The 16,596-nt window shown below is 32.9% G+C and overlaps 1 protein-coding gene across 2 annotated transcripts; it reads right to left on the reverse strand.

The window, feature by feature from the left end:
* Positions 1 to 3,416: 3,416 nt before the first annotated feature.
* LOC115883782 (putative nuclease HARBI1) lies at positions 3,417 to 6,067 on the reverse strand. 2 transcript variants are annotated; one of them, XM_030902193.1, is made up of 6 exons: positions 5,383 to 6,067; positions 4,998 to 5,284; positions 4,327 to 4,523; positions 4,078 to 4,225; positions 3,857 to 4,015; positions 3,417 to 3,784 (listed from the first exon to the last, which is right to left on the reverse strand). In XM_030902193.1, exons 2-6 carry the CDS (start codon positions 5,055 to 5,057, stop codon positions 3,758 to 3,760), a joined length of 591 nt encoding a protein of 196 aa, XP_030758053.1. In that variant the 5' UTR covers positions 5,058 to 5,284; positions 5,383 to 6,067; the 3' UTR covers positions 3,417 to 3,757. The 2 variants fall into 2 exon arrangements, with proteins under 2 accessions (XP_030758053.1, XP_030758052.1); XM_030902192.1 differs by having other exon boundaries at positions 4,998 to 6,067.
* Between the last annotated feature and the right edge of the window lie 10,529 nt (positions 6,068 to 16,596).

The raw sequence follows: 16,596 nt of genomic DNA on the forward strand, positions 1-16,596 counted from the left end.
GACGTTTGCCTTCAATACGTCCCGTAACGATTCGACTGGATTCACCCGGCTTTCCTGAACTTTGGAAGAGAACTCGAGCAGCCGAAAACTCTTCTGCGCGAAGAACAGCCGTCTGTTCCGTCAGAAAATCCCGAGCCGACTATCGCCGAAATAACAAGTACCGAAAATCACTTAAACCGTTTAAAGGAAACTTTCGAATTGGTCCGTTTAAATTTATCTCGCGCCTTCGCGTCACAGAGCCATTATTATAATTTAAGAAGGAGAGAATGGCAGTGTAATCTCGACGATCAAGTGATGAAAAGGGAGCATCCTCTATCTTCTGCCGTGAAAGGTTTTGCTGCTAAGTTAGCACCAAAATACTCCAGACCTTATACCATCACTCGTAAAATATCTCCGATAGTCTATGATTTGGCCAATAAAAATAACCGTAAGATACGGCGTACACATAAAAGATTTAAAACCAGCTCACTAGAAATACACACATTACCATAAGGAATTCCGACCAGTGGGCCCGTTGTTTCTCATGAAGGAGGAGGCCAGGAAGAGCAAAGAAAAGCAGGAGGCCAGAAGGGAGAGAATAAGGAGATTGGTGGAGGCGTTCACCAGAAGCGTCCACCAGATCCGGCAACACCCCTACGTCTGAACGATGAATAACAATCCTTTCTAACATCCAAGTCCGACTGCCTGGCCCCTACCTCACACCTACGCCTACACCGCCGCCGCCGTCGCATACGCCGCTACGACCGGGCCCTGGACGCTACACTCCTGGGTACCTATTCTTGAAAGCGAGAGAAGGGAGTGGTCCCTGGGAGCTCCCGGGGAGTGCTCCCTCACTCGACCTCCCTGAAAACGAAATCTCGTATTCTTGAAATACCGAACGCATCGAGGAGTATAAGGGAGGAAGTGGAATCGGGGAACAGCGTTGCCGGTTTGTACAACCAATAGAATTACAGCAAATTTTGACAGTCAGCGGCTTTCTTATTCTGTGGTCAGCGGCATCGGCATGGGTACGCTCAAACTTCGAGTTTTGTCAGTCGGTGGTTACGGATGTGTTATGGTCTTTGTTACGGTAGTTCAGTCTCAGATTCTATGCGGTAGTTAGTCGTTTGCCTATCGTTTGTGCTTATTTAAAATGGAGTCGAAATCAAAACAATTAAGTTTAAAACAAAAAGAAATCTTGATAGATTTTGTATACGCCCGTCCAGATATGTTTAAAGGCAAGTTGACGCCAACCTATACAAATGCCACATCCATGGCGTTGTGGAAGGAGGTAACCCTAATTTTAAATGCCATTCCAGGTGGGGCAACCAAAGAATGGAAACAGTGGAGAAAGGTAAGTTTTTGTCAGATTTTTTCAGGTCCTCCATTGCCACCTGTGGAAAAAACGGAAAAGTCAATGGAAGAAAAATTGTTGGAGATAATAACTCCAGTGGCAATTGAGGGAAACATACATATCCCCGAGCCGGAAATTATTTTTCATTTTGATGAAGACCCGGCCACCGATGAAAACAATGTGAGTGTACCTTATTATTGATCTAAATTTCTTTAGTTAAAGAAACTAATATACCATTTTTTGGTAAATGTAGACGTCTTATTTTTCATAGTACTAAAATATTTACAAAATAGTTATTCATTTAATGAGGGCAAACAACAGCTTTTTTTCACAAAACATGAAGTTAGTATCTTATAAGAAATGAAAATCAAGTGCAGTAATTGGTCAATTTTCTTATCTTTTCTGTATTTTAGGAAATTATTGAAATCATCAATTTAGAAGGGGACATGGAGGAAAATGCAAGTCCACAGAGAGAACATAATTACTCATTATATACGCCACGACCCTCTACATCAAGAGGACATCAACTTGGCAGTCCCAAACCCTCCACATCAAAAGAAGGTGAAACACCCAAACCCTCTTCATCTAAGGACAATCAAACTGATAAAGCAAAAAAAAGATGTACTAAATCACAAAGACTGACCGAATCAATAAATAATAGTAAGAGATTTTTAGACATAAACCAAAAAAGTATTTGCTCTACAGAGAGCTACAGAGAGAAAAAATTAGAATTAAAAAAAAAGTATTATGAATTAAAATGTACATATTATAAAACAAAAACTGAGGCATTGGAAAGAAAAAAAGAATATTATGACAAACATTTAAAAATTTTCGCATCAATTTCCAGTGCGGTTCAAAAACTTGCAAGTAATTGCGAATAAGACAATGTTATTTTAAGAGTTTTGTTTTTTACAAGTTTTTAAAAGTTTTATTTTTTGTTTAAGAGTTTATTTTTTTAGTTAATTTTTGTTTTTTTAAGAGTTTACTTTTCTGTTTATAAGAATTTTTGTTTTTTAGGGTTTTTGTTTTTAAGAGTTTATATTTTAGTTTTTGTAAGAGTTTTTTTGTTTATTTTTAGTTTATAAGAGTTATTTTTTTAATTTATATTTTTTTTTAGTTTTTAGGGTTTTTTGCTTTTTAAGAGTTTATTTTTTGTTTACAAGATTTTTTAGTTTTTTAAGGGGTTTTTGTTAGAGTTTATTTTTTAGTTTTTGAAAGAGTTTTTTTTGTTTATTTTTAGTTTATAACAGTTTCTTTTTTTGTTTATAAGATTTTTTAGTTTTAGGGTTTTTTTGTTTTTTTTTGAGTGTATTTTTTAGTTTTTGTAAGAGTTTTTTTGTTTATAAGATTTTTTAGTTTTTGTAAGAGTTTTTTTTGTTTATAAGAGTTAATTTTTTTGTTTATAACATTTTTTTTAGTTTTTAAGAGATTATTTATTGTTTTTTTTAAAGATTTTTTTTAGTTACGGGGTTTTTGTTTTTAAAAATTTTATATATTGTTTATAAGAGCTTGTTTTTTAGTTGGACATATTCATACTTTTATTAGAAGAGTTTTTTTAATTTGTGAAATTAAATTTTATATATTGACTCATTTCGATTTGTAGAAATAAAATAGTTATTTTTTGTTAGAATGTTTTTTACTCCCTTGCATAACCTTTATACTTCATGTTTTTGGTACAGCATATAAAATATGAACTTGTTTTATTTATATCTGGTACTCTTGAATTTACTCTTAAACTCAAAAATCCACGTAATTAAATCTATAAAACCCTAGGAATTAAGTTGCCACAACTAAACAGTTGTATTATTACTATTTTTATATAGATATTTCATATACATTTATATAACTTTAATTAAATAAAAAGGTAGAAACAAACAGGTTATGTTAATTCATATATATATATATATATATATATATATATATATATATATATATATATATATATATATATATATATATATATATATATATATATATATATATATATAATATATTATACCCATTATTACATAACTATATATTTTTACGAACAAGTTCAATTTAATTAAAAGAATAACATTTATATAATAAAATGATTAGCAATAATATTTTGTTGTAAATCTCTTGCAGCTATCAAATCACGGTTAACTGGCTGTGGTATATTATCAACAATATTTCGGTTATTGTATATGCCATAATCAGGCTCTTGAATATGGGGTTCATCTATCTCGGGAATATTTCTTTCTATACATAGGTTATGTAGGACACAACAAGCATTTACAATTTTTCCTGCTGTTGTTGGATGGTAATGTAAAGAGCGATATTTTAAAAGACACCTAAATCTGTTTTTAAGTACACCATTACACCGTTCAATGATAGATCTTGTGGAACACAATCTATCATTATATCTTAGTTGTCCAAGGTTTTGTGGATTTAAAATTGGTGTCAGTAACCAAGGACGAGTAGGATACCCTAAAATTAATATCAAACATGATTGAACGTTGAAATAAAATTTACTCATTCTCAATGTCATGTAAGACTTACTTGAATCGCCCAACAAGATAAAAGGATTTTCAGGTATTCTCCTATATAACTCTGCTCCATTAAATTGGAAACTACAGATTCTCTCCAAATATGTGAATCATATGTTGAACCTGGGAATCTTGAGTTCACATTTAAAATTTTAAGATTATCATCACAAATCTGAAAAGTAGTATATTTATGCCTAAAGGTACTTTTCAAAATTTCCTTTCTAATAAACTTACGAGCTGTACATTAATCGAATGATAATTTTTCCTCTTTACATAGACATGCTCAGGAGCATGCTCATCGTTAGTCTGTGGGGCCACAATGCTCACATGAGTACAATCAATGCACCCAATAATTCCAGGAAACTGGTACTTTTCATAAACCCTAAAGAAGTAGTTCAAAAAGTAAATTGTTTTTTTAACCATTTTTAATAAATCACCATAAAAAATAATATTAGGCTTTTCAATTTCACATTCAATTATCACCTGGTTCGAATAGTCTGCAGCTCTTCAATGGTTTGAGGAAACCTTATAATATGATTGAGAATTTCAGGCTGGTTTAGTGCATTTGTGACCTCATTTATTGCTCGGCTAATTGATGGTTGGCTAATGGCCACAAAACTGTTCGATCCAGTAATTTCCTGGTAACTTCCAGAAGCGTAAAATCGCAAAGCCGCTAATACCTAAAAATAATGGAAATATTAAAAAATTAACAAAACCATGAAAAAATCATTGAATTTTTGAAGTCCTAAAAATAAAAAATCGTTTCTGTGGTAATTTAATTCCGATTTCATTCTTTGATAGATAGATATTATTTATTTTGAGTAGCGTCATATTTTTGCTGTAGTTAAAGTATCACATTTTCCGATAACTAATATCACTCTTTCCATAGCATTGAACTGAATAAATTTTGTGCTTCTTTAAAATTTTAAAACAGCAAAAAATATGATGAAAATTCTATCTGTATTTTCACGTTTTTTTCATTTTTTCTCTAAAACAGTATGGAAATTGGGAAAAATATAAACGGAATTAACCGTTATTGAACAAGCAAAAAGTTCATTTCCCCCTAAATGCCAATAATAAAAAAGTTTTGGCACTTATAAAGACAATCCTGAAACATACTGCATATAATCATGGTCACAACTACTTTTACTTACCTTGGTTTGTATAGATAAACAAGAGGCTCTAGTCGGTTGGGCTAAAAAAGGGGTGACCATGTTAATTACATCCCTACAGAGCTGATTATCAAGTCTGAATATCTGTAAAAATTTTATGTCTCATAAACTAAATGCATCTGATTGGGGCAAAAAATCCCTGCCGATCGCCAAATCCGCCACAGCTTCTTCAACATCTTCATTTATAATTTCGTTCCATAACATTAAATTAAAATTATCCATTTTAGGTTTAAGTAAGTCTAAAGATAGGTTGGTTTGGATGATTTTACCTGAAATGACATGATGGTATTACTTATTAGAGGGATAATTTTATTATATATAGAGAGATTTTTTTATGTATTAAAATAAGATTTAGACAGCAACTTACCAGCTACAAACTAACAACACAATTAATGTTTTATATAATGTCTGTAAAAGTCCACCAAAGTACGAAAAGTTCACTATAAACTAAAATAAAGTACGAAAACAGAAAAACACGAAAAGTACACTATAAATTAAATTAAATCCGAATTTGCACATACAAAACATAAACATTAAAATCCAACGACTATGCTAACGACCAAGCCAAAGACAAAAATTGACAAATCCAGAAAATGTCAAATGTCAGTTGCCATTGTCAAAACGGGTTAAGTTAGGTGACGTTTGCTTTCTCCCTGGCTTTATAGTAAGAGAACGTTTAGCTCCCCGGGAACTCTCCAGTTCCTTGCTCCCTCTCTCGATATTTTTTCAAGAATACGGTTTTATGATTACCACGCCCACTTCTCTCGGGAGTTCTTCTCCCTGAAACTCAAGAATAGGTACCCTGGAGGAAGTGGATTCTCTGGGTAAACACGCGGGTTCGCTTGCGAACAAGTACGAGATGCCGGATCTGGGAAACCATTCCGAAAAATGCGTAGAAGTATGAAAATCATTCTAACTGGTAGCCTGGGGATCCTAATGAACCTTTAAAAGTTCCGTCCGAAAAGAAATCTGGATTTAATTTGCTTTTTTTATTATAGAAGACGTGTTTTATTTTCCATTTTGTTTTCTTTTAGCTGGGTGTTTATAAGGGGGGGGGGGAGGAATTTTCAAGGTAGCAAATAAAGAAAAGGGTGTCGATTTATATCTTTTGATAGTTAAGCGGAAAAAAAGGGGAATATAACATTGTTTTTTTTTTGTTGTTAAGGGAAAGAAAAGGAAGGGAAATTGTGCGATTTTAAGTCTGTTATATCTGTGGGGTTTGGTTGTGAGTTTTTGGCTGGTTGTGGAGTTTGGCTGTTTAGTTTTTTAAATTTAAAGGGAAAAGAGAGAGGAGAGGGAAGTTTTTTTGTTTAAAGGAAATTGTTGTATTATATCTCATCTGCTCGTTTTAAGAAATATGCAAATATATGGCGACCAACCGGCCTGCGTTCATGAAGAGTTGAACTAATTCCTTTGTGTGTTACTGGTGTACGGATATCCATAACTGAGCCATTTGCAGGACAGTTCAACGCCGTTGAACCAAGAGGGACTCACCGAAGCTCTCAACGCCGATGGACCACGAGGGACTCACCGAAGCTCTCATCGCCGCTGGATCAAGAGAGACTCACCAGGGCCTCCACAAAATCCAGAAAGATGACGACTCGTACGAAGCAGCGATTGATGAGAAGACAAATTAATATTTTTAAGGATGTCAGCTACGCAATTGTCCTCAGCCAGGTAAGAAATCAAAAATTACATCCTAAAGGGAGACGCTTTACACTGGATGACAAAATATTTGCACTTTCACTGTTCAAACAAAGTGGTAAATCATACAGATTTATCTCAAAAATTCTTGCTCTACCTTCACGTAAGACTCTTTTTGCTACTTAGACAAATTGCATTTAATTGTGGCATAAACTCTCACATTTTTATTCATTTAGAACAGACAGTTAAAAAACTAAATCAGTTAGATAAATACTGTGTCTTAATGTTTGATGAGATTTAATTATGTCCTGGTTTAGCTTACAATCCGTCCAAAGATTGTATTGATGGTTTAGTCGATTTTGGTGGTTCAGAGAGAAGAGCACTCTTTGCCGATCATGCTTTAGTTTTTATGCTAAAAGGTATTCGTAAAAGATGAAACAGCCAATTTATTTTTATTTTTCTGAGCGCTACTCCAACTGTCGATTTAGTTAGGATTATCAAGGATGTGGTAAAATATGTTCGTCAGACAGGTTTAAAAGTTATTGCAACTGTTTGTGACCAAGGAACAACCAATGTTGCAGCTATAAACTACCTGAAAATGAGACCAATGCTTATTGTGTTAGAAATGATATTGAGAATAGATATAATGGATACCTTGTTGATGAATTGGAAGTAATTCATATCTATGATTGGGATTTATCCCTCATTTAATGAAGGGTGTTAGAAATGGATTACTTACAAAAAATTTAAATTTTGTTCAAAATGGCTAGCAGAAAGTTGCTTCTTGGTCCCATGTTATTAACATTCATCAAGCTGATTGTAGAAGGGGTATTTTTAGTGAATTTTCTAAATTAACAGATGAACATATCATGCCAGATAAGATAAGAAAGATGAAGGTGAAAAATTGTACCCAAGTTTTTAGTAGGTCAGTGGCTCTAAATATGAAATTTAAGGCGGAAGTAAGTAAGGGGCTTTCTAAAGATTCGATTTTTTATTTAGATCCATCTGCCACAGATACGGCAGATATTTTTTTTGTCAGTCCTGCAGGAAAAGAGCTTAGACGTGTAGTCACGATAAAGTTGAAACATCTCGAAACTTGGTAAAATGCTCTTGTAATTTTAAAATCTATGTTTTATAGTTCTGGTCAGTCTCAAAAAATAATAACCCCATCTCTAAAAAAATTGGCAACACACAATTAATAGTTTTATATATATATATATAAATTTTAAGAAATAATGGTTTCTCATATCTTTCTCCAATGTCGTTTAATCAGGATCCAGTAGAGAATTTCTTTTCTTTAATTAGAAGTCATAATACTAATCCTACTTGTTCTGCGTTTATTTTTTCAGTCAAAACTCTGATATTAATATTTTATGTCGTCATACTCTCTAGGTTCAAATTGCGAAAATGATGAGTCATCAGGTCTACTTGATACTTTTAAAGAATTTATTCACATTAAACAAGGGCCTTTTAAACCACCAAACATTAAAACACCTGTATATCCTAAAAAAAAATTTACAAACAGAGAAACAGATATTGACTTAGCAACACCTTGTGTCGCAGGTGTAGTAATAAAAAAACTGTATAAGAAACATAGTTGTGATGATTGTGCAAATATTTTGCAATCCAAAGAAGATTTACCTGAAAATATTTTATTTAGGAAACGACAATATAGTAAAGGGTCTTTAATTAGTCCGTCGATTACATTTATTAATAGTTTTAAATTAATCTCAGAAAAGGTATATTCAATGATGCCGTCAAAAATAATTAATAGTTATGGTATTAAGAAATCATTAAAATCAAATATCAATGAAACAAATTTCAATTCGATATTTTGTAAAGATCATAGTGCTATGGTTTCCAAAATTGTGTCTATTTCTATTAATATATGTTTATTTCATTACATTAAAACAGTTAACAACATTTTAAGTGGTAAAGATATTAGATATAAAAATCTTGATATTTTAACAAATTTAGCATTTAGTAAATATGAAAAGAGAAGAAAAGGCAAGCACTAACTATTTTTGAGTCATTAAAATTCTGTTATGACAAAACTTTACTTAGTTTATTAAATCCATTTTGCTTTAGATATCAGTTTTAGATAAATTCTTTATATACATATTGATTTAATAAATACTATGGCCTCTTGAGTGATGTCATAATTCCTAATTATTATATTAAAAGTTATTTCTTTATTAAGTTTGACGACGGGGGAGAGCCTCCGAACCGTCGACGTCGGTTTATTTTTTGGCTAGGCAACTTTGTATTTAAAGAAAGAGCCACTGAGAAATTGGTCTCCGTGGATGTTTAACCCAGTGGCTCATTAAAATTATAAAAATATTTTGACTTTTAAGATTTTGTTTTAGATCTGATATTCCACGACGATGGAAGCAATCAGCCATCACAACTTTATAGGCAAATTTATATATTGTCATTGTATATGATCAGAAAGTTTTATGATAAAGTGTGCTTTGAATGATGACAGATAAAAATTCTTTAAGTAAGGAGATTGGTGGAGGCGTTCAATAAAGCGCCCACCAGATCCGGCAACACCCCTACGTCCGAACGATGAATAACAATCCTCTCTAACATCCAAGTCCGACTGCCTGGCCCCTACCTCACACCTACGCCTACACCGCCGCCGCCGTCGCATACGCCGCTACGACCGGGCCCTGGACGCTACACTCCTGGGTAGCTATTCTTGAAAGCGAGAGAAAGGAGTGGTCCCTGGGTGCTCCCGGGGAGTGCTCCCTCACTCGACCTCCCTGAAAACGAAATCTCGTATTCTTGAAATACCGAACGCATCGAGGAGTATAAGGGAGGAAGTGGAATCGGGGAACAGCGTTGCCGGTTTGTACAACCAATAGAATTACAGCAAATTTTGACAGTCAGCGGCTTTCTTATTCTGTGGTCAGCTAAAGTATGATAAAACACGCATAGACAGCATAAAAGAAATATTTTCCAAGAGAGTTATATATGGGAAGTTCCCATATATAACCCATTAGGAACTTACAACAAAATGAGAATGATAACACAAACGAACAAGTTAAATGTAAAGAACCTGACAATCAGCAAAACGAGGTGAGCAGAAACGGAAATACTAGTAATGGACAGTTTCCCATTGAGGAACCAGCTCAAGCCCAAAGGGTCATGGTCAATGCTTCATCGACAAAAAAATTACCAGGAAAAGGTCTCGTAACCCCAATAATTGGAAAATGAATATAAGAAAAAGGAAGCGGGAGGCAAGGGAAGAGTACAAGAGTACGTAGATATCAATGGAAATGTTCATCCCAAAAAAATATTAAGTATGGCTGTAAAACACAAAATTGTAAATTTAGTTGTAGTAATAATTTTAGCGTTAGAGATAGAGAAATTATTCATGAGGCATTTTGGAAATTGTCAGATACTAAAAAGGGTCTTTTTTACTCAAAATGTCGTTCGAAAACTAAAGGCACGAAACCGCGGAGAAAGTGATAAAAAAAACCTTTCTTTTGAATATTATTTTGAACAAAATGACAAATCTATTCGCGTGAGTTAAGATTTCTTTTTGGGCACTTTAAATATAAGTTCACAGCGAATATACTATTTTTTCTCTAAGACACACAATGCCGAAACTGGAATTCCAAGATCGCCGTTAAAGGGCAAAAATAAAAAAAAAGTTATTCCAGCTAGTAAAATTGAAGAGGTGAGACGTTATATTCAATCGTTTCCCACAATCGACTCCTATTACTGCCGGGCCACGTCACAAAAATTATATTTAGAAAGTAATTTGAATCTAGTAGTATTAGTTGCGATATTACTACTGGCATTGACCGTGGAAACACTGGAACAGTGATTTTTCTTTCTTTTTTTTAGAATCGACGAATTATCCTTTTATTTGTTCGTATTATTTCCTCTTTAATTGAAAATAGCAATAATTTATATAAGGTCTACATAAAAAAATTTCGATCAAAAATCTGTGTCAAATACCCCACTGTGCGTCGGTTTGTTTAGACTTACGAAACACACATAAGTAATAAAAATCTGACAAGAGAAGAAAAAGATAGGGACAAAAAAAATGATAAAAGCATTGCAGTTGTTACTTTCGATCTAGAAAACGTCTTTTCTTACCAAAATCTAATATTTTTATATTTTATATTTATCTCATTTCAATAAGCAAAAGCTAAACTGCTATAATTTAACAGCATACTGCAATTTAAATAAAACAGTGTATTGCAGTCTGTGGAATGAAAGGATGACTGGTCGAGAGGGTGGAGATTTTGCCAATGCTTTAATAAGGATCCTGACGGAATTGCTTAAAGATAATAAAAGCATAACAAAAATTATTCTCTGGTCAGATAGTTGTGTTAAGCAGAACAAAAATTCTAATATGACTTTTGCACTTCAAAATTTTTTAACTTCCTCTGAAGCTTTAATTGAAATCGAACAGAAGTTCTCTGAACCGGGTCACACTTCAAGAGGTAGACTGTGCTCACAGCGTAATTGAAAAAGATTTACGACTATTAGATATACATAGTCCATTGACTTTAATGAGAATTTTATTAAAACTGCCCCAGGGCAAAATGAAATTTAAAATATTGCAAATGAACTTGTCGTGCTATAAAAACTACTCTTCCAAATGTTTAGGTAAATATTTATATAGTAGAGTCTTGTTCCTTACACAAAAATAAAAAATATTGTTTATGAAAAGGACAACCTTTTTATAATAAAGTATAGAAATAGTTTTCAAAGTGAATTTGAAACGTGCGAATTAAAACCAAGTAACAAAAAAAATTGCGTCACGAAGCTATTCAAAATAGTAATGTCCAGTTTCCAACTGCGCCATTATTAAGGGTACAAAATTCCTTATATCATGAAAAAAAAGAGTCGTTGCTTTCCATGTTAAGTACGATGAATACAGACGACAGGGAATACTATCAAAGTACAGTTCTAAAAAGCTTTGTACCAAACAAAAAAAAACACAACGAAACCAGAGAAACTAATGCATAAAATATTTTTTTTTTAATAATAGATTCGATTACGATCTATTTTGTTAGTTTTACGCGTATGTTCTGCTCTTTTTATGATTACCTACAGATTGTTTTTTAGTAAAGTGATGATGGAGTAGGGCTCCGAAACCGGTAGTGAGAGCAGGTTGATCCACATTATGATAAACACAGCGTAGAATTAAATTTCTATATCAGCAGTTAAGTGGCAAGAATCCTTATATAATTTTATTATATACCTATACTGCAAGAAATTTGTTTTCTATTTTATAATTTGGCTTGCCTGAAAAAAAGCCTTTTACCATCCTTTTACTATCGATAGTTGCGCCTCGGTGGTACGAAAGTACTACCATTGCACGCAGGCCGCTATCTTCCGTTCGGGACTTAATATCTAACCGATACTTTCCGACAAGTCGGAATTAACTACTCTGCGCTGTGGTTGTCATTTTGTGGATCTGCCCAAGCTCACCTGATGATGGAGTAGGGCTCCGAAACCGGTAGTGAGAGCAGGTTGATCCACACTATGACAAACACAGCGTAGAATTAAATTTCTATATCAGCAGTTAAGTGGCAAGAATCCTTATATAATTTTATTATATACCTATACTGCAAGAAATGCGTTTTCTATTTTATAATGTTACAGGTATATTAAAAATATATATATATATATATATATATATATATATATATATATATATATATATATATATATATATATATATATATATATATATATATATATATGTTATATTTTGCAAGGTATTTCCAGAGAATAAGGCTATTACTTATTCTATAGTATCTCTATATATTTGTTATTGTTATTATCTAGACAGGTTAACGCCAAATGTTTATAGATTTAAAAAATATAAATGTGTTTTATTTTGAATAAATCGCCTAAAAAGTAATATAGGTACAGTAGAGAGAGAGGGAGAGAACTATAATTATAAATAATATAGGCATCTGCTTTTTTTCTTTTTTTTAATATGGATAACGTTCCTAGATGGCACCAAAGTCATAGTTTTTGATATATAATGGGGGTGGCAAAGTCAAATTTTAACAAGGGAGAGGGCAGTCTATCTTCTTTCTTTGTTTATGGTTGGGACACTTATCTATCAAGCAATGGATACTTTCTCAGCGACACAAATTTGGCGTTAACTATTTGATTTGATAAAGAGTAGTCGAAACACACACACCTAAGTTATCATTCCAAAGTGCCAGAGGGGCTAGTTCCCTAGCGCCTCACCTTCCCCACCAATGACAAGATCTCGCCATTTCCTAGAGGAAGTCCAAGATATATAGCGAAAATAAAATATTACACAAATACGAAATGTACAAATATTAATGCGTTACAGTGAGGTGTTGATTCCAAACGCAAATATGGAAAGAAAAATGCATGACCTATGGGTGGCAAAAGTTATTATTTTAATAGTGAAACGCAGAAAAAAATATTTCCCGGAGGATCAGAGTTTAATCGATGTGGTACAGCTGTATTTATAGTAATGGCATTTAATTTTTTTGGTATCAAATATTTCTTTAAAGAATTGTAATGTTATACATATAACATTACAATTATTAATATAACATATAATTATAATATAACATAAATTAACATATAACATTACAATTACAGCGAAAACGTCAGTCGCATAAAAAAAAGTTTCCATCTTTTAATTTATTAAAAAAACCTCATACCCATGAAAAGGAAAATATATATATGGATATTTATAGAGTATATGTCATATTTATATGTATATTGATCATTTTAATATAAGGTCATGTAGCACAGAAAATAATTTGTTTTCAGATTTATTAACTCGCTAATTCTTAGGCTTTCTGAAACTTGGTTGGGGATTGAATAAAATATTTCAAATCAGCAGGTCAAAATAAATGGATTTAACTTGGCAAGGCTAGATAGAAATTCTAGAGGAGGTGTAGCTTTTGACATAAAAAAATTATACAATTTAAAAAAAATATCTTAGTGAAAATATATTATATTTAGAACAACTGTGGATATCAGCAAGGGTTGATAATATAAGAATATCTTTTGCATCTTTCTATAGATCACCTAATTCGTAATTTAGCCAGATATTTTGAAAGAGGATATTCTAATGAAATGGAAGTTGCCAGAATATTGGGTATGCCGAAAAAATCCAACATACGACGTGCAACATTTATGTTCTGATGCGGAATGGTGATTTTTATCACAATTGTTACGTACTCTTATTAAAGAAAGGAGAATTAAGAAAATAAAGAGAAAGTTTCTAAAATATTTAAATTATGACCCTTGTCCAGAATGTCTAGGTTTTATGACAAAAAGAAATATATGGCACGATCTTAAATACTTATGCGTCTATATGTAAGACAAAAGTAGTTGGTGAAAATTCCTCACGACTACCAGCTGCTGAGAGTACCTCTTTACTAAATGGAATTTATGGCCATAACCTTTCAGAAGATTTTCGTTCAAACGTTTTGGGTAAATTGCGAAATGATGAGATATCTGAAATATGCCGCAAAGATAATCTTAATTTAGGATTTGGAGCATTTTTGTATAAAAATGATAGCAGCACTGCAGCGGAACTAATTAGACAACCTATGCGACAACTTGCGAGATTAACAATTGAGCTCGCTAAGCTCAAAAGCGAATTCTAAAATAAGATAAGAATAAAAGATTAAAAATAAGCTAAAATAGCGATGTCTTCTTCTTCTTCCTACTCTATATTAGGCAGATTGCCTGTTCATTCTTTACGTCATGCTTACAGTTGCATCCGTCTTCTTCTTCTTCCTACTCTATATTAGGCAGATTGCCTGTTCATTCTTCACAATTTCAATCACATCATCTTTTTCTCTGCCTTCCCGTGCTTCTTCTTCCCAATGGTGATTTGTCTGGAGCTGACATTACTATTCTTCCCTCGTCCATTCGGCTTATATTGTCATTTCATTCGCGTCTTCTGCTCAATACCCATTTATTAATGCTATCAACTTTGCATGTTTGCCTTATGTTGTCGCTTCGTTATCTACCTAGCGTTTTACCTGCGATTTGAAATATAAAACAGAGATACATAATAGAAAGATAATTTACCCTAACTGATGATACAAATATCATTTTTCAGATTACATAATGGCAACTGTAAAGAAAACTTACCGGAGGTTTCAATATATACTTTAGAAGATCTGCAAAAAGCAGTACATGCAGTCCAAGACAAGAAAATGAGCGCTAACAAAGCTAGCAAAGAATTTAATATTCCCAAGGGCACTCTTATCAACAAATCCCATGGTAAGAGTGCTGTAGATATAAGAAAAACGGAATAATCAACCATTCTTGGAGCCCAAGAAAAGCTAAAAATAGAAAAGTGGATTCTTCAAAAAGCAGAGATAGGATTTCCAATGCACCCAGAAGAGATTAAAGACGCTGTGCAAAAGGCAATGAAAGAAACACAGAGGGAGAACGCTTTAAAGATGACATACCTGGCAAAAAGTGGTTAAACTTATTTTTGACTAGGCACCCATCTATTTCTAAGAGAAAACTGAAATAATATCAAAAGCTAGAGCTTAACAGAGAAAGATCTTAGAAATTGGTTTGAAGATTTAAAAAATTATCTTATTGAGGAAAATGCTTTAGATATTATTACAGATCCAGACAGAATTTATAATGCTGATGAGACAGGGGTGTAGCTTTGCCCTAAAACAGGCAAAGTATTGGGACCAAAAATCTTTCGAAACTTTTATGATAGCGGTTGGCCAAGAAAAGGAATTCATTACCGTACTAGCGAATTTCTCAGCATCTGGAAAAATCCCACCGTCTTGTATAGTATATCCATATAAGAGAATTCCGAGAGACGTAGTAAATTCCATACCTACCTGTTTTACTGTAGGAAGAAGTGACACTGGTTGGATGGTCGGACCAACATTTTATGAATAAGTCGCAAATTATTTTTATAATTGGCTTCTAGAAAATACAGTTATGGATGAACACATAGAACAACAAATTAATATTCAAAAACTATCTTTGTATCAAACAGATGAATAAAATAGTAATCTTACTAGAATTGAAGTTTTTGATAACCTCGCAGATGAGAATGACAATATGGATACAAAACTTATCATCGAATTACAAAATGAACACAGCAAAGAAGAAAACAGATCTGAAAAAGTTGAACTAAAAGCAAATATAACGGTAGTACAAACAAATACTTCAAACGAGAATACTAGTGAGAAGTATCATTCAGTATCTAAATCCCCATCTACTTTTTAAACAACGATGGCATTTGGATAAAACACTTGCACAAGGAAAATTGAGATAGCAACTAAGAAGCAAAAAGCTTTAGAAAAAAAAGTTTTAAAAAAAACTAAAACAAAATTTTCTTTATCTGATTCATCTTCTGGTTCATTCTCGGATGAGCCATTTGAGTCTGAAGATGCAGACAAGGAACATGATAAACTTGAATCAGAAGTCAGTTCTTTATCAGATGATTACAAAATTGAACCGAAAAGATCAACTCATAGCATAGTTCCATTTTTTACCATAGCAGACTTTGTAATAGTAAAGTATGAAGCAGATTACTTCCCAAGTGTCATAACCGCTAAAAAGCATCCAGAGTATGAAGTCAGAGTGAAGCACAGAAGCGGCCCTCAAAATTGAAAATGGCCAGAAAAAGCTGATCAATTTTGGTCTGATATTGATAATATCATACAGAAAATTGAACCACCCCAGATAGTTTGCATCAGAGGCAGTATATACAGGGTTGTTCACCACATACGACACGGAGTATTGTAGCTAAACGATGAGATTTTTACAAATTGTAAGTTTTGGGTTCGATCGAGGACTATTAGAGGTACAATTTAAAAATAATTTTACAAGATACAGAGTGTCCCAAATAAGTAAAAAATATCAAAGTTGTATTTTTTTAAATGGAACACCCTGTATATTATTGCATTTTTAGTTTCTACGATTA

Source organism: Sitophilus oryzae, unplaced genomic scaffold, assembly GCF_002938485.1.
Source record: "Sitophilus oryzae breed Bouriz unplaced genomic scaffold, Soryzae_2.0 scaffold_1977_pilon_pilon, whole genome shotgun sequence".
NCBI lineage: Eukaryota > Metazoa > Arthropoda > Insecta > Coleoptera > Curculionidae > Sitophilus > Sitophilus oryzae.